The 19,653-nt window shown below is 33.6% G+C and overlaps 1 protein-coding gene across 3 annotated transcripts; it reads left to right on the top strand.

Moving 5' to 3' along the window:
• The first annotated feature begins 9,495 nt into the window (after positions 1 to 9,495).
• On the top strand, positions 9,496 to 15,063 carry LOC146940323 (Tetratricopeptide repeat (TPR)-like superfamily protein). Of its 3 annotated transcripts, none has more exons than XM_085753999.1 (3): positions 9,496 to 11,374; positions 11,983 to 12,910; positions 14,652 to 15,063. In XM_085753999.1, the coding sequence occupies exon 1, from the start codon at positions 9,637 to 9,639 to the stop codon at positions 11,296 to 11,298; it is 1,662 nt and encodes a 553-aa protein (XP_085610125.1). In that variant the 5' UTR covers positions 9,496 to 9,636; the 3' UTR covers positions 11,299 to 11,374; positions 11,983 to 12,910; positions 14,652 to 15,063. The 3 variants fall into 3 exon arrangements, with proteins under 3 accessions (XP_085610125.1, XP_085610123.1, XP_085610124.1); XM_085753997.1 differs by having other exon boundaries at positions 9,508 to 11,374; positions 11,963 to 12,910; XM_085753998.1 differs by having other exon boundaries at positions 9,508 to 11,374; positions 12,771 to 12,910.
• The last annotated feature ends 4,590 nt before the right edge of the window (positions 15,064 to 19,653 follow it).

Below are 19,653 nucleotides of genomic sequence, written 5' to 3' on the forward strand. Positions count from 1 at the left end.
TTTCTTCGATCACCTTCACTTTGTTTCTGCTTGTTATTGTTAGCTAGCTAAATAATGTTAACTAGTTTGATGGGAAATTTTGGTTCCTAATTGTTATGAGCTAGGGTTTTGGTGGCAATAGTTATGGTAGTACTTAGTACCACCTTCAATTTTTGCATCTCAATTTCTCATATCTGTTGGCTATATTTAATTGATCAAGATAATATACAACCACCAAACCTTATTCTACTAAACATGGTTGGTTATACGATATAAAAAAAAAAAAATAATGTTTTGTCATATATACGTATGTATCCAATTCTTTTTTTTTTTAGGTCTCAATAGTTTTTTTGTTAAACAAAAAGATTTTAACAGTTTTGCTTATAGTTTTTATATGTTTTCCCTTCCTTTTGTGATCTGACTCAATTTGGTTTACTTTTCTTACTACGTAATCTATAGTCATATATCTAGTTGCCCAAGCCACTTAAACCTAGTTTCTACTATCTTTTATGCGATTGGAGTATCCCAACTCTCAAATTTTGTCACTCCTAATCTCATTGTTTTGTGACTCCACATCAAATGCAACATTCTTATATCTTCTATGCTTATTTTATTTTTGTGTTGGTTTTTGTATCACATAAAACACATGAGAACCTTCATTGCATCCACCTAGATTGACATCAACGATCTACATATATTTCTATTTATCATTAATTTTGTAGTATGAAACCAATGTATTTAAATCGTGTGACTTGTGTGATATAATCTCCAACTTTTACATCTAAGATAGAATTGTTGTGTTTTGCTTAACTTTTGGTTTATTTATTTTGTCTTGCGTCTTTTTAGGTGGAAGTCACATGTTTCAAAAGCTTTCCTTCATGTGTCTAATACATCCTTTATTCCTCCTTTGACTCTCTAAATATAATTATATCATTCGCAAAAAGCCTGCATTCTGATGCTGAAACTTGTATGTGTTTTGTAAGTACGACCAAAATTAATGTAAAAGCCTCCGTCCCAATTTAATTGACACAATTTTGTTTTTCACACATATTAAGAAAAATGTATAAATAAAGGGGAAAGTGAAATATATTGTATTGGGAATGATAAAAGTAGTATTATTTAGTGTTATATTGTATTGAGAATGATGAAAGTTGTATTGAAAATTGAAATGGGTCAGTTATTTTGGGACACTTTTTTTTAGAAAATGGGTCAGTTATTCCGGGACGGAGGGAGTAAGAGCTTAAAACTAACCCTTTGTGCAGTTCTATTGCACTAACTCAATAATTTTTTACTGGAATATTGTATGTTAAAATTCATATTTAACAACATTATTTCAACTCCGCCTAATATAACAAGTGATAGAGATCATCATATTTTCATTAACCTTGATTTTCCCCCTACTCCTAGTGGTATCTTTGCATAACTCTATTCTAGGGCTGGAAATGAGTCGAGTCGAACCGAACCTGTCTGAGCTCGACTCGACTCGATAAGAATTGGTTCGGCTCGAAACTCGACTCGAGTTCGAAACGAACCTTTTTTTAAACTCGAGTTCGGCTCGTTTAAAGTTCAAGAATAACTCGGTTCGGCTCGTTAGGTTCAACTCGTTTACTCAAATTGCATATTTCAAAAGTTTTTTATTGGGGAAAAAAAACTTCTTTTAGGTCAAAAATATATGTCTGTGACCTTTAAAAATACAAAAGTATTATTTAAATAAAACTATTGTCTACTGTAGCACTACTGTAGCACTACTGTAGCGTATACTACCAGTATAACCAGTATAGGTTTTTCGTTGTATTGTTTATGCACGGCTCTTTATATATATACTTCTCCTCTCTTAATATTTTTAAAACTCCCCGATGTGGGACTAACTTTGTGCACATATTTGGTTAAATGTCTTGTGAAGGTATTACCTTTTTTTCCCTTTCTCTAGTATTATTACAATTATTGTTGATTTTTATTCAAATTAGAAATTAGTAATAATTCCTATAAAAAAGTGCATAATTATTAGAAGTTTGTAATAAATTACTTATTATATAAAAAGTATATGTGTATATATATCGAGCTGGTTCATGAACCAAACGAGCCGAACCATACTTAGCTCAAGTTCAACTCATTTATTTAACGAGCTTAATTTTCAACTTAAGTTCGACTCATTTGGTTCGTGAACTAAGTTCAACGAATCAACTATCGAATCGAGTATCGAACTATTTTCGAGTTGGTTCGGTTCATTGTCAGCCCTACTCTATTCCCATCACCCTGAGATTTGTAGTCAAACAGAGGCTGTCAATAAATATCTTGAAACTTATTTGAGATGCATGTGTTTTGAGCAACCTTAGTTTAAGTGGCTCCAACTGCTATATGGTGATACTATATTATTTTCATTCCTCAATCTGGAGCACCCAGTGAAGTTGTTTATGGCCAGGCCATTTCCATTCATTAATTGTGGATAGATCTATGTCTGCCCGAGAATCTGTGATCATTCTGTTTCAGTTTAACATGCTTCGAATGTCTCATCAACTCTCAATCGGAACCACCTCCCTTTGGTTGAAATTCACAATGATTTTCCGTGTCTCAATGAAAAATATAATAAAATGCATGCGAGAAAATAATAGTATCATTATCATAAAACGTCGAGGAACTGGGAACAACAGGAGTTTTCTTGGTAAGCAAATGGGACTGTATGCGTCTTTACACTGTGAAATTGTTTTTTTTTTCTTTTCACTTCTTTCTATTTATCATTTTTGACACTATCAAAACATTTATCTCTATATATATGAACAAATTATCATCCAATAATTTATCTCTCACACAATTGCGCATTTTATTTTTCACAATCAAACATAAAACTAACTTTAAAATATCCAGTATTCTTTCTAGTGTTCACTAATATTTTTTTTTGTAAGAATTAAAGATCGCTAATTTCGAGGGGGGGGGGGGGGACCACTTAATTTTTAGTGGAAAAATAAATTTATCTAAGAATCCCTTTCTCACGAGCTTAAAAAAAATGCTCAACTCTTTTTGATAGGAGGTTCTAGTAATAGAGAATATGTGGATTTAAATGGTTGAGAGTTGGAGTGATTTGGCATGCTACACTTTGGGTCATTTGGAAATCTAGAAATGACATTATCTTCAACAATAGCACCAAGTAGATTGACGAATTGGTTGAGGATATTAAACTATTGTCCTGGCAATGGAGTTTGAGTAGATTAAAAATTTCATCTTGTTTATTCTATGAATGGTGTTGGAACGCAAAAGACTGTTTGTTGCGTTAGTTTTATGGGGGGTATTGTATTTGAATTGGCATTTATGTTTAGGGGTTGTTCGTTGTTTTTCCCATTTATGGGGTGAGGTTACCACATATTTATGGTACCTTTTGTTATTGTTGTTCTGACCGCTTGCACGGCTAATGTGAGTTTGGTTCTTAATATATATGCCGTTTCAAAAAAAAAAATGGTTGAGTTGAGAAAAAATTTCTATGCCAAAGAGATTTGGTGTGACTTATCGCAACATATGTCTAATATTGACAGTATAGCAATATTTGGTAAACAAGGTTGGAAACTCGTAACTCAACATGATGCTCTAATAAAAAAGTTATTTAAGGCTAGATATTTTCTCCGGATTGATATTTTGAATGCTCATATTGGCCATAATCTTTCTTATTGTTGTAGAAGCTTATGGTCCATGCGAGCTCACTTGAAGGAAGGTGGTAGATGAGCTACTTGTAATGAATCTCATATCTTAGTATGGAAGAGAGTTGGTTACGTGATGACACTAGTCTTTCATGTCCCCCATATATATTCTGTCACGGGATAGTTAAAGGTGAAGAATTAGTTGAAACAAAATGCGAAGCAATGGAACAAGAAGTTGATCAACATTATTTTCCTTGCAAACATAGCCTCAAAAATTACCTCTACCCTTCTTTGCAAGAAGGTCATTAATGATCGTAAAGTTTAGAAAACAAAAACTTCAAGTAACTATTTAGTTAAAACTGGATATCATTTGTTGATGAATGAGGTAGTTGACAACGACATCTTGCAAGAGGAAGATAACCAGTTGCTAATTTGGAAGTTGAAGATTCCAGCAGGAGTAAAAAAATTCTATGGAATGTTCGTAGAGATCGCTTACCTTCAAGATTCCGGTTACAACATAAATGTATACTTGTCCCTCTAGTTGTGTCAATTGTGGTAGCGAAATATAAAATTTATGGCATCTCTTAGTGTTCACTTAGTGAAGAGTGTTGGCGGAGACAAGGTTTATAGGACCATATTCATCCTCTTATTTATACCTTTGATTCTGTTAAAAAATTGAGGGAGAACATATATTTATTTAAAGTGAGTATTAGTGACCATTTTACAATGACTGTTTACACTTCGATCAAATTCTATACTATTAAGCTCACACTTCATGAACATTAAAAATATTTTTTTTAGTTTGAAGGGATATCGATGGGGGAGAGCGCGGGGATTACTTCCCCGCCACTCAAATTGTTCCATATCCTCATTCTCATTCTTCATCATAGGGAGAGGAATTTCCCGCCACTCAAATTATTCCATATCCTCATTCTCATTCTTCATCATAGGGAGTTTCTCCTCTCGTCCCCGTCCCTGCATATATGGATCTCCATCATCATGAAAAGGAATAACTATGTTTATATTGTTTTTAATCAATTACCACCACCATCCGAAAATACTAGATCATTTTGGCTATCACGGGATTTAAGAAAGTTGATAGTAATATTAAACTTGTTTGTAATTCAATTTTTTTTATTTACAATTTTATCCTTTAAAAGAGATAATTAGTTTATGGTAAAAAAATAAAATTTAACCATAACACAAATATAATATTTAGACACTCTTGTAAACATTACATATAATGTTTTGAGTAATGATATTTTGACATCCATTTGATGACAACTTTGTTGATAACCTTGTTTTTCTCACTTCTTATTGGTCAAAAACAATGGAGAGAGAAAAAGGAAGAGAGAGGATAACAACATCATGTGAGTATGAGAGAGAAAGTTGTCTAAAAGTTGTCAAAAAGTGGTTGTCAAAATATCATTTCTCTAATGTTTTTTTACACATATCGAGTGAAAAGACAAATAAATATAATATAAAATGTTTACATACACAAATTTAAAATGTATTTTAATGAATATTTATGGGGACAGGGACCCTGCGGTATGGGGGTATAAACCGTGTCCCCATCCTCGCACTACCTTTAGAGGACTTTCTTCCCCATCCCTATCACCACGTGGAAAAACTCTCCAAATGAGACGACCGTGTGGGGATCCTCATTTAAGGATGTAAGTTGACATCTTTAGTTTTGAAATTAAACTAGACTTTTCACCCGTGCTATCGCACGGGTCTGATATAGATGAAGATTATTTTTGAACAAATGATTTTTAAATTGCTAGTTGCGACTAACATGTATGACATTTATATTATATTCGCAATAAGACAATCGAATATATTGACATGAAACAAAATAAATTTATCACAACTTTACACTAATATAAGATTTTATCTTACAAAAGTAGTCTAAGTTATAAGTTTTTGCTGGATGGGGTAATAGGAACGTGATCACTACTTGATATTTTTTAGACAACTTGATCACAACTTAATCATATTAATGTCCTCCACATGTTTGATTGTTTCCTCTGTGATCCAATTCAGTTCACTCTCTATACATCCAATAGCTTATTTTGTTGTTTCAAAAAAAAAAAAAAAAAACCAATAGCTTCTAGCAAAAGTGTGTCTAGGAAGCTTATTAATGCATTGTTCAATATCAGTGATTTATGATTTTTAAGATTGAATTAGTAATGTGACATAAACACACTTCAGTGGAATACAATTGTATTTTACTCTTTATTCTCTTTCAATTTTACTAAAAGTGTGCCAATTGATTAGGAACATACCTAATATGCAAAACCTGTAGTTTTTGAAAACTTGGGAAATAAATTGATACTTCACTTGCTGTTAAAAAATAAATAATTTGATACATCAGACAACAATAGAACCCTTATAAGAGTGTGAAAGCCACTGATCCAAGATGACATCACTTCACTATAAAAAATCACGTGGGAGTGCTCTTGGCTTAAAACAATATGACTTTTTTAGGAGAATTGATGGTTGTTCTTTATATAGTTAGTAAAATTAATGTATTAGAATATTTCAGCATAACTATAACTATAGTTTACATAAGTATTCAACACCAATAAGTTGGTCACGGACTTACACCATTACAATGTGGGAAAAAGAGTGTTATAACACCAAAGCCACTAAAAAATTCATCAAGACACATTATTTGCCTCAATTGAAAGAAACTTGATCACTTATACTCAGCAAACTATACAGAGGCAACTTCTGCCACAGAAAAGCATGAGTTGCACAGTTATAAGGCACCTCTCACAAAATACAACAGTCTAAATGAATTCGGCAAGCTGAAAAACAGTGATATGGATAGTCTGCTAGCTACGTCTCTCTTGATTGATACATCAACTCCCCACTGAAGATACAATACATCAACCAAAATCCTGAAACAGTATGCATATATCAACACTGCAAAAACTACAACACACTACTCAGACAGAGCAACTCCAACTCGAAGACAGGCTAAATCAAAGGCAAAATGACCAAACTATCATGATTTGACTTCCCCTTTTTTGTATAAGAAAACATGTCAAAAACAATAAGATTAAAGAAAACATGTAGAGCATCTCATCAAATATAGCTTTAGTTGACCACATTATGCCAGGTTTTGGTTGTGATATGTCAGGGTAAAAACAACATACTCTATTATCATATATTTTTTCTCTATCGAGACATGAAAAACTCAGGGCATGTGAAAAAGTAAAATACATCAAAACAACTTCCAAAATTCCTACAGGAACCAAAAAACATGATAAGTAATAAGCCTCCAAATTATTCATCAATGTATATCTAAAGACTAAAGAAAGCAAAATATAATCAAGCATCATTCTCATATTATGACAATGACTTCAACATAAAGAGATGCAAAACTGGAGTAGCAAAGCTAAAAAAAATACATAATTGTGCCATAACATCTGAAACCAAATTGAAGAAAACAAAACCGACCTTAACAATTCTGCGAACCTGCTAATGGGCAACCACAAAATTCCAAGCAGAAAAATCACTAAGGCCACAAAACCAGTTGCTTGTCCCACTTAATATCAAGAGTAGAGTTTTATATTCTTAGGTTACCTCTAGAAGACAGTAGTGAAGTTTACAATCTTTCATGTCACAATGAAGCCTGCTTAATCAAAGGTTTATCCCAACAAACCGGGTGAAATGGAAATTGTGTAGGAGTTTATTCAATGGATAGAAACATAACAACATAAGACCAACTAAAGCTTCATTCCAATGAGATAGAAAAAATAAATAAAAAATTAACATAATTACATAAACAATAAAACTTATATACAACTGTATTATGTAGAATAACTTCCTTTTTTATAACTATGCACGAAATCTTATGATAAGATCCACCGCAGGTATTAACACAAAAACTAATCCAATTGAATTTAGTAATAGTTGATAGCAATCATACCAAATATCAAATCCGTTGAATCATCATAGTGTTTTAGGAGCTTGGAGCACTAAACATATGTACAATTAAATAAGAGTAATTTCAATGGAAAGAACTTCAGTACCTGGTTCCCTACAGTACTCACCTACCGGTTGTTGTAGCACTGCCACAATGTTCCCATCTCCCAAATACATATCCGTTGCCAAGAATCTAAAAAAATCACTACATAATTAGTGTCCAATTCTTTACAACTAATTCAATAACTAAGAAGCATCTTAAAAAAAATCAAGAAATAAGAAGAAAATTAATGAAACTAAATATGACTTAGTCATGGACATAGCAAATTAACATCAAATTAATGTCATATCATAGTAAATTCACATTAGATTTTTTATCAGTTCAAAATCTGTGAAGGAAGAGACTTCTAGTCTAAGTGGTGTAGTCTCATAAATAGAGAACAAAAGAGAGATAATTTAGAACAAAAGAAAAAATCAAAGGATCCCCAATTTAAAGAGTTGGAATTGAAAAATTGAAGAAACATTATGCTAAAAGAAATCCATGTAAAATCAATAGCAGTGGCCAAACCTACCTTCTCTACTGAGACGGAAAGGAATTTCAGTTCCACCATTAATCTCAACAAAAACAACCAGCTGCGATACAATGAAAAATAACGTCAACCAAAAATTAAAAAAGATGTGATTTCAGATCTACCAAAAAAACATATACACCGCATTTCATTAAAGGGAAAAGAGAGGGAAATCATAAGCCAATTGGGTTGGCTATGGTGAGGGCAACATATCGTGTAGAGAGAGAGATAGAGAAAGAACTGACCGTGGCAGTAGCAACTGATGTTATGAGTTTGCTGTGATGATCTGAAGCCATAGACGGTGGCGATGGAGTTGACGGCAAGGGTGGTGCCGGAACCGAGAGCATTGGCGAAGGGAAGTGATGAGAGGAGAAAGACAACAATGAAAGTGGAAAAGACACAGATGTGGCAAAGGAGCGATTTAGCTTTGCATGAGAATAGGTAGGAAACGATTTTGATATCTGTTTATCTGTTTAGGAAAATCAGGAGCGATTGGTATGAGAGAAGGTAGGAAAATAGGAGATTTTGTTAAGCAAAGGAGCGATTTTGCTATGCATAAGAATAGGTAGGAAACAATTTTTATATATGTTTATTTGTTTACGAAAATTAGGAGCGATTTGTTATTTCTTTATTTTATTTTATTTTATGTTTATGTTTAGTAGGAGATTAGGTGTGATCTGGCCGATTTGTTTCAACAAAAAAATAGGGTTAATAGGGTTAAACAAATTGGAATTAAGCATTAGGGTTAAAACAGTAAATTTAAGCATTAAGGTTTAGGTTAAAATTAGGGCTAAAGCTTTCGGGTTAACTTTTATAGATAAATAGATACTCCCTCCGGTCCTAAATATAAGCAAATTTGACTTTTTAGATTCATTCAATTAATGATGTATGTGGTCCATAATATGAACCACATACATCATTAATTGAATGAACCTAAAAAGTTAAATTTGCTTATATTTAGGACCGGAGGGAGTATAATCTTATTTAACCTAACCTTAAATAAGTAGCGGAAAATATTGTTTTAAACTTTCTTACCATCTTCTTTTTTCTATGGAGAATAAAACCAATAAATTTATCCATTTTTTAAAAAAGAAGCATAATAGTTCCCAAGTCGTAACTCAACTGTAAAAAAATGTTGAAATTCTTAGGTTAGATGTTGTCGTGTTTGAATTCGAACTTCAACCCCCCCCCCCCCCCCCCCCCTCCATTTATGTACATGGGTTTCAATAATTATTTACAATTTTGTCTATCTATACAAAAAAAAACACAATATTTTAAATCTATATTTTTTTAAAAAATCTATACAAAAAAAAAACACTTAATATTTTAAATCTATATTTTTTTTTAAAAAAATTATAATAAAATCTCTCATCTTTTTTTCCTTGCTAGAACGAAACACTATATTTTAACATTTCTCCCTCCCCTTCCCTCCATTCCTATGTAAATCAGTAAATGTTGTAATTGTTGCTGTTGTCACTATCACACATAAATCACACACCAAGTTTACGTTGTTACCATAATAATTGATGTTGACTCAGTTTCAATGGCTCCATTCTGAACTCACCAACGTTTGCAAGTTCCTATTACGTGTGAAGCAGTTACATGCTTGTCTTTTGAAAACCCATCTCTCAAAAGACCCTTTTTATGCTACTCAAATCATTAGACTCTATGCACTTAACAATCACATTAACTATGCACACCACGTGTTCGATAAAACTTCCACCCGAAGTGTTTACCTTTGGAATTCCATGATTCGAGCTTTCGCCAAGGCTCGAAGATTCAGCAATGCAATTTCTTTATTTAGAACCATGCTTGTGGATGATATAAAGCCCGATAATTATACGTATGCTTGTGTTATACGTGCGTGTTCTGATGGCTTTGAATTTGGTATGTTGAGAGTTGTTCATGGAAGTGTTGTGTCTGCTGGGTTGGGGCTTGACCCTATTTGTTGCAGTGCACTTGTGAGTGCTTATTCGAAACTGGGAGTTGTTCATGAAGCGCGTAGAGTGTTTGACGGGATTGTTGAACCGGATTTAGTTTTGTGGAACTCGTTGATTTCTGCTTATGGGGGTTCTGGTATATGGGAGATAGGGATTCAAATGTTTAGCTCAATGAGACTTGCTGGGAAGAAGCCTGATGGGTTTACGTTGGCTGCGTTGCTTGGAGGTATTGCAGATTCTAGCTTGCTGAGCATTGGACAAGGATTACATGGTGTGAGTCAAAAGAGTGGTCTTGATTCTGATTCTCATGTAGGTAGTTTACTTGTGAGTATGTACTCGAGATGTAAGTGCATGGATTCAGCATATAGAGTCTTTTGCGGTATATTCGATCCTGATTTGGTTACATGGTCTGCTCTAATAGCTGGGTATTCTCAGTGTGGGGAGTATCAGAAAGCGTTGCTCTTTTTCAGGAAATTAAACATGAAGAGCAAGAAACTGGATTCTGTTTTGATTGCCACTGTGTTGGCTTCTATAGCTCAGATGGCGAATGTATTACCAGGATGTGAGATTCATGGTTATGTTCTTCGGCATGGATTGGAATCAGATGTCAAGGTCTCCTCTGCTCTCATAGACATGTATTCAAAGTGTGGTTTCCTGTACTTGGGAACCTGTGTGTTCAGGATAATGCCAGAACGGAATATAATCTCTTATAATTCAATGATTTTGGCTTATGGCTCGCATGGATGTGTTTCTGAGGCTTTCGTGATGTTTGATGAAATGCTGGAGAAAGGATTGGTACCTGATGAAGGAACATTCTCTGCTCTCCTTTGTGCTTGTTGTCATGCTGGCCTGGTCAAAGATGGCCGGGAGTTATTCCGGAGAATGAAAGATGAATTCAACATCAAAGCTAGACCTGAGCACTATGTTTACATGGTGAAGCTTCTTGGCGGTGTTGGGGAGTTAGAAGAGGCCTACAATCTCACTCAGTCCTTACCCAAACCAGTAGACAAGGCCATCCTGGGAGCTTTATTATCATGCTGTGATTCTTATGGGAATTCTAAGTTGGCAGAAACTGTAGCTCAGCAGATTTTCAAAAGTAATCCCACTGACAATGTTTACAGGGTTATGCTTTCGAATATATATGCAGGCGATGGGAGGTGGGATGATGTGAAGAAGTTGAGGGACAAAATGGTCGGAGGTCAGAAGAAAATGCGTGGAGTTAGCTGGATCGAAGGCAGTTATTATTAATTCTGAAAATGTAGATGCGTGCAACAAAATTGATAGGCCGTAACTGCTGCCGGATATGATGAAGCATCTCAGAAAGGTATTATAATGTGAAAGTTTTTTAATTTTTTTTCTTCCTGTACATCTTTTGATTTATGGAACTTGCACAATTAGTCTGGAGAATGTCTTGCACCAGAGAGTATTGAGCTCTTATATGTAAAATTACATTATTGGGGAGAATGTCACCTTAAGACTATGTCTGATAGAAAATACATTCAGAATAATATCTTGGATTTTTGTTTATTAGACCAAATTGATTGAATTATCTGTAACAAAGGAGCTCATAACAGAGTAAAATGTAACCTATACCATATAGGCCAATACATTAGGCAGTCTAAAATATGCTTGAGTTGTATTTATTAAATATTGTAATAATTACTTATCTTATTTGTTTCATCGTCTCAGCATTTCTTCAAAGTCTTTAAGGTCATATCATATGAATATTATCCAGCTTAAATACAGTCCTTTATTTATATAACACAGATGGCTCATGAATGTATATTCTTTCCTTTTACAAATTATGCCTGTTTGTGAATTAGTATAAAACTACCTGAAAATAAATTCAACTACATTTTCGCTTTCATGGCTAAACTTAGGCCGTGCCTAAGTATTTTCTCATGCTATTCAGAAATACTCTCATTTTCACAGAATTTGAACACCGGCTCCTTTTGGTGCAACTTTAAGTGATTTTCCTTGCTGAACCAATTGGAAACTCCAATAAATAGATCAGGAAACAGAAACCATGTACCAGGTTCTTGCTGATGACTTCAATTCATACATATATTGAAAATATGGGAAATTTCTGCATCATAGATAACTTGGAAGTGCACAATCCTCAGTTTAATAATTTATGTTCCGAAGTTCAAATGGCACTCTGGACTTATATGAAATTTGTAATTAATAAAGCCACTCTTTTGATATAAAAGTTTAGGGTCCACAGATTTTGTTCCATTACAAAGTTGGGGAATGCCACAAACAAAAAAGAGGGAAGAGAGGGATGTTTAAAATTTGCATAATATGGTACATGCTTTGGAACCTATACTCACTATTTCTAATAACTATTTTGAATATGATGTTTTCAATACAGAATCAAACCTGAATGCTTAAACTGTTTTATTTCCTCATTGGTTTGACTTGTGAATTTTGTAATCATGTGCGTAAAATAGATTAGCTGTTCAATCATGAAATCCCAATATACTTGTCCATATTTTACATTTTCTCGCTGAGAGATAGTATTTATGTTCCAATCACCTAGGGCTGTTTGTAGTGTCCCTCAAATGATAGTGATCTTCTATCATTTCCCTCAAGATGCCGTCTATTTTAATTGACATCATTGATGATGTATTTGAACACTATGTTGGCTTTTACGAGCAACTATTTTCTTGGGTTCCGCTTTTCTCATATAGTTGCAAATAAGTTAAATATCTGTAATTCAGGCAAATTCTTTTTTATTTGTTTTGTGCTTATTTGGAGGAACCGTCACGTCTAATCTACTGGCCTCATACATGCTGCTGAATGAATGCCTTCGGAGAGAAAGTATCGCTGTATCCCAAGCTACAAAAATTCTTTTTACCAGGTAAGCTTCTAAACAGTTAATAATTTCATGTGCCTTTTGTGGTTATTATTTTCATTATCAATATTATTTGGCAACTGACATTAGCACGTAAGTTAAATCTTATCTGGTATAGGACTGAAACTTTATCAGCTCAGAAGTAGATGCTCGCGCTATTGTCTATCGATAAGTTGTGTTAGGATTTATAACAAATTTAGCTCCTTTGTTGCAAGGCTTCAGAGCTCTGTAATCTGTATCCATAAATGTGATATATTCATAGATGGTACATGGTAGTGACCCCTGGTTGTTTCCTTGAATATAATGGATTGATATCTTAATCTTTTTTACCTTTCTCAAAGTCATGTCTTGTCTACAATGTTGCATTTGGCCTTTTAGGAGACTAATTTTCTATTTTTAATTGCCTATGCTTGTTTTAGACTTCAATTCGATCATTTATTATACGTTTATGATTCATTTGGGAATATGTTTCAATTTCTTTATTGCTACATCATATTGTTCTTTCTTTTGCTCTAGGGTTGAATGTTTCTGCTCTATTTGTTGGTTCAAAAGTAAAAAAATGTCTGTTAGTCTCCAGTGATTCACAAATTTTATTGGATGCTTAAAAATGAAATTTATGTTATTGAAATGTACAGTCTATAGTAGTTTGAATTTGCACACTAGTAGACAGGAATAATAGGAAGCCAATAGAAGGGGCACAGAGCTGTTCGAGGCAGAATGATAAAGTGATTTGGTGGTTCAGAGGAAAATTATTAGGGTTGGAGTGATTAGTGGTTGTGGGTTCAATCCCTTCGTTAATATTTGTAACAACTAATTACTAACATTTGTCATAAAAAAAACACACATAGCAGTTTCAGGCTTAGAGCAGTTAGATTAGAAAGATGGAAAATGTCAATTAAAATTGTTAGGTTGTTAGATGGATAGAGACTTGCCTTAAATCAGGGGCACGGGCAGAAGAGGGGATTCTTGTTGAAGTCTGAGGAACAACTGAGAGCAACAATAGGCTAAAGACCTGGACTACCAAGAGACCTGAACACTGCATTTCCACCCAAAATCTTAAGGCATCGAGTATATGGATCACATCTCTTATATATCTTTCATTTAGCTCATTCCTAGTCTATGTCAGATTATTCACTGAATCACTTAGATTTGAACTCTGACAATCTCCCCCTCATATGTTAGTCTCCAACATCACTATACTTGTACCGCCGTTACCAAACAACGACACACACTGCCTGAGCCTGACTCACACGATCAGAAAGACTTTCAATGCAGGGATCCATTTTACCTAGATCCACTACCGCTCCTCAATCAATCTGAATCATGATTCTAACACCGTTTGTGGAGAAGTCCGGGGAGTATTGGGATCAATAATAAGGTAAAGATCTGGACCACCAAAAGACCTTGACACCACAGTTCTAATCTCGGTAACAAGTACCCCAACCCACCCAATAGAGAAAGGGAAGAAAACTGATGTTTGGGATGGAAAGTGTTGATTAACTTCCATGAAATTTCCCTAATAAACTTTCACAAGGATCATTTCGTCAATAAGTATATATAACTAATGCAGAAAACAATATTATATAATCATTTCGTCTCTCTAGATATTAACATAGCTCTTCAATCTTGCACATTTTCGTTGAATTTGGTTCATAAATTTAATTTATTGTGAGTTTATTACATAATTACACTCTTTGAGATAGCTTGCCAAGCTTTAATGTGTTTTGTATTTGCTGTATTGGTTTAGTCCCAGAGGAGCTTGAAAGAGACCCGAAATTTGAGGGTTCGAAGTAACGATGGATGTAGAAATTTCGTCTCGAATTCGTTGCACCTTCAATGAAGCCATCATTTACAGCTGAACATTTGTTTATGCTATTTGGAATGGAATATGAAAATGAGAGAACTTATCTAAGAGCTGCATTATTGGTACGATGCTGGTGTGGAATCTAGCTATTTGGAATCTCATGGGAGTTTTGTTTTGGAGCAGCTTTGTTTGAATTGTGAAATAACAAATTACCCATATCAAGAGACAACAAGTCCTAAGTACTTGGGAAACATGTCTTCTAGTATCGTACAGATTCTTTAACTTCTTTCTGATTGTCCCAATGTAATTGAGAAGGTACACCATTAATGAGGTTCAAGGTTTTTCTTTTTGGTTACCATGTTATTGTTATTGGTACAAAGTTTCCACCACCGTTTAACGGTGACTAATCTTTGTCGGGGAACTTGTGGGCTATACAAGAGTCAGGGATCAAACCTGTGACCACTTGCTTAAGGGGTCCAAGTCCCTTACCACTTGAACCAATGCATTGTTGGTTAAGTTTCAAAGTTTTAAATATATTAAACTTTGTTGACCACGAGTATAATTAAATGCTGACCAAAAGTACTCGAGGCAGTAAAACTTCAAGAATTGATTGTTGGTACTTTCTGAACCTTAGATTTTTGGGATGATCATTTGTTTGTTCTTGATAACATTATGGTGTAGGTGCCAACTTTGACAAATTATGTAGTATTTCCTTGCCAGAAAACAAGCCAATTTTTCTTTCAATTGTCAGAATCTGCAGTTCCTTTTCTAGTCTGAAATACAATTTCTGAACATTTACCCCATTAGTTCATTTTGGTAGTAGCAGTATTTTAGGTCCTTTGCTCTGATTAAATCATCTACAACTGAGAAAAACTACACAAGATGTAGTTCTTAATCTAATGACCCAGACTTTTTTTTATCTATGTTTTACATCAATGGCTTTGAGAGTCATTTCATTCAGACTTGCTTTCTTATAAGAACTAGTGGAAGAGGTATATTACAAAAACTTACCAAGTCACTCATCTAAACATTAATCTTATATATATTTTCACATTTTCCAGAATTACAAGTACAATAGTTCTTACCCTATTAACAATGTAATACTAATGATAGACATAAAATAAAGAGTAATATATTTGTACAATCATTTAGTGGCAACTTTTGGAACAACCTTCTTTTTTCTCCTCTTGTTGGTCAAAAATAATAGAGAGAAAAAGGAAGAGAGAGAGAGAGAGAGAGAGAGAGAGAGAGAGAGAGAGAGAGAGAGAGAGAGAGAGAGAGAGAGAGAGAGAGAGTAAGAACACAATGTAAGTATGTGAGAGAATGTTGTTCAAAAGTTGTCATAAAATAGTTGTACAAAAATATCATTTCTTTGAAATAAAAGTCACAATTGGAAAAGGAAAACACACAACATGGTAAAAATTAAGATGCTAATATTTTTAAACCTTGAAAAGAAAATATTATATAAATGATTCGACCCACTTAATAGAGTCAATACATTATGCTTCTCTATTTATTAAATTGATTCCAAAATACACATGTCTAGAAGTAAAATTGTGAAATATTGCGCTCCATTGAGTGGTTCTACAACAAAAGCAAGAATCCTCTTCTCTTAATGTGGGAATCTAATGTGAATGCCACACAACCAAGTGGTCACGTAAAAATGCTAATTCCTTTTAGTGACACTTTTAATAAATCTTTATACTGCTATTATTTTCTGCATAAGGTTAAAGTTGTTACGGTTCTAGTCAAGGAAACAGGTTTTCTCTCAGGACATAAGATTTTTTTCTATACACAATAATGTGTGTCCTGTGACATGTGCACCTTGGCACCCTTTAGATTCTATCATTACAGTCATGCATTTGGACTTTCTAATAAATATTTTTGCTCTTAATTTTGTTAGTTTGCACTGCACGTCTTTATCTCTTTTCTATCACGGACTTGCATTTTTTTGCTAGGACCAGTGGCCCACCAACCAATTCGAAATTTGAAGGAATAGAAGCATATTAATAGAGTAATGCACATGGTATAATCATAAAATTCTTAGATAGTGGTGGGTGTTTATTATGCGCACTTGAAAATATTTGATGAGTAAATGAATTTTTTAATAGATATATACGTAGGAGTATATTTTTTAACATGACTCAAAATCTTCCTAAAAAAAAAAAAAACATGACTCAAAATCTTATATGTGAAGATTGTATTGTTTACGAAGATTTTTTAGAAGTTGCGAACGTTAAAGCTGTCTTGTATTTCATTATTCAAAGGGTAAATTGCACTGACATCCCAAAAAGTATGTTTAAATAACACATATTCATTCTATTTAAAAAAAAAAAAAATTATAAGTCGGAGAAATGACACTAATCTTCCCTCAAAGTTTAAATGAGGGGTGTTGGATAGCTCACTTGGTTGAGTTAAAGAATAAAGGGAGCTAAAGACTTGAAAGTCTAGACTTTGAATCCTTGATAATAGAGAAAGAATTCGTTGAAGATAATGTTTTCAAATATGACACAGATTTTGTTTGGTTTTAATATCAAACCCTTGGGCATGTTTGATTAAAGTTTATAGAATCACATTTGATTAAACTAATTTTGCACAATAAGTTTGGTTTAAAGGGGAGATAGAAATAACTGATAAAAAAAGAAAGAAATGCTAACATGAGTGATTTAACCATTGGAAAACATGTCGTGTGCAAGACGTGCTTGTTGGTCATCGTACCAACAAGCATTTTCCTTTCTCAAATGTATGTTTGATAAATTGTAGTTTAAACCAATAATTATAATTTATGTATAATTTATATGTATTTAGCTATAATTTGCACAATAAACTAAAAAAATATTTAAAATGATTTGATGAGCAAGCAAAAAGATATTGGGTTTCCTTACAAAAAATTATAATATATTTTTAATTATTTTTTAGTTTTTTTTTTAATGAATGGTTTTAAAACCATATTTTTGGATCTGGCATCATAGAATTTGCCTTTTTTTCTCTCATATATGTTTGAAGCCAAACTTGGTTTCAGTAACGAATTTAAGTACACCAAATATAAAGTCAAAGTCCACTTAACCATGAAAAAAGTACTTTTGCTCTAAATGTAGCTTGCCAACATAAACCAAACACACATTTGGTGTTTGAAAATTACTTTGGTTTATTTGGTTAAGGATTTCATGACTCGAGTGAGCTTTATTTGATTATGAGGATTTCATGACTGAACTCAAAATTTATTTAAATTTTATCCTATTTTTTTTTTCCTTTTCATTTTGACACTGTTTTATTTGGGGTGGCTGGTATATATCATGGGCACGGTAGGGAACGTTCCCTACAAGTTTCTGTTCCAAAATAGAAATGTGAACTTGAGAAAAACATAAACTTTAAATTGTCCTCCGAGGTATTCTTCCATGGTCACAAGACCAAATCAATAATGTTTGGACACACATATAAAAAGATTCTCCTCAAAATATTCAATCATCTTTTTTATCAATTGCCTCTTTATTATTAAAAAAATACTTTTTATGTGTGTGTGACCAAACACTTTTTATTTGGTCCCGCGAACATATTAGAATTTCTCTTGTCCTCCTCATCTACCTCCGAATAACTAATTACCTTCCAGGGATTGGTTGGCTCTTAGAATAACAATAAGAGTACCTCTTATTATAATTATTCTGATGAGTTATCTTTCGGAAATCAAGATTGCATAGCCAAAAGTGTATACGTATACGTCCTCTAATCATTAGGGTCATTTTATTTTAATTTGTAAATCATTAGGGCCAATTTTAATCATACACAAGACACGGACAATCATTTTATGTAATCACATTCACACCTATGATTGGGACGCACACCGACATGGACTTTGTGTACTCTTCCAAACATCAAACTTGGAACACCAAGCCAAGAACTCTCTCAAAATCGTGGTTAGACGTAACACAACCCCACAAAACCGGTTTATGAGGTGAAGATTACCCCATTTATAAACACTTGTTCAGGTCATCTCTCAATCATGTTGGACTCTTTAACACAGTCTCTCGCGCTCGACACTATTTATTTTGGTGTGCATGGACACTACAAGAAAATCTGATAGCATGTGACCCAACAGATTTTGGAGAGGTTCTGATACCATCTTAAATCGTAGTTGAGCTTAGGAGAATCGCATAAAACCAGCTTATGAGGTGGAGATTGCCCCCACTTATAAACATTTGTTCATGTCATCTCTCAACTAATGTGGAATTCATTTACATGCTCTACTACTCCACTCTCAAAATTAAATAAAGAAAATATTTGTATTTTTTTAGTAGAGCAACCATACTAGAAAATTGGTTCAATGATGAAGAACCAGAGGGATAAGGATACAAGGGAAAAAATATCAATTTATTTTTGTAAACTTGTATAGTACTTTAAGACCTCATATGATTACAGGTAGAGTATATAGCCACTCATTGAGCATAATAAAGTGAACCTTTTTCTTGTTCATGAATATTGAACCCAAATAGTATAGAAATACAAAAGAATACAAAAAGAAATTGGATCATAGATTTTTAGCAATGAACGCATTACAATCAACCCCTTTATTCACTCGTGGGATGGTTCTGTGTACTATGTATTGGTCTCTCACATGTTTGTATAGTATACTAAGAAGTTAACACTATTGATGAAAAAAGAGATATTTTTACAACTGTTATAATTACATGTTCCCACGTACGTGCACACTATAGAACTGTTTCCGTAGCATAGAAAATGTTTCTCTATAGTAGACTAGTTATATAAATATATTGAAGTGAAGTATCATCAAGTAAAGTAACTAGGAACTACATTGAAAATGTTCATCTAATCTAGAGTCATATAGTTTTCCAAGGAATGTGTATGTATGGAAAAGAAGTGTGCACCAACGACATGTCATGTCGTGCAATCTAATGTAGGATGTATCCTCCCACAAAAAATGGAATGT

The sequence above is a fragment of the Medicago sativa genome, chromosome 3 (genome assembly GCF_051527215.1).
Source record: "Medicago sativa cultivar Bolivia chromosome 3, Bolivia_mono, whole genome shotgun sequence".
In the NCBI taxonomy this organism is placed as follows: Eukaryota; Viridiplantae; Streptophyta; class Magnoliopsida; order Fabales; family Fabaceae; genus Medicago; species Medicago sativa.

Coding starts and splice junctions, on each gene's coding strand:
- LOC146940323 (XM_085753999.1), top strand. CDS start 9,637: ATGTTGACTCAGTTTCAATGGCTCCATTCTGAACTCACCAACGTTTGC.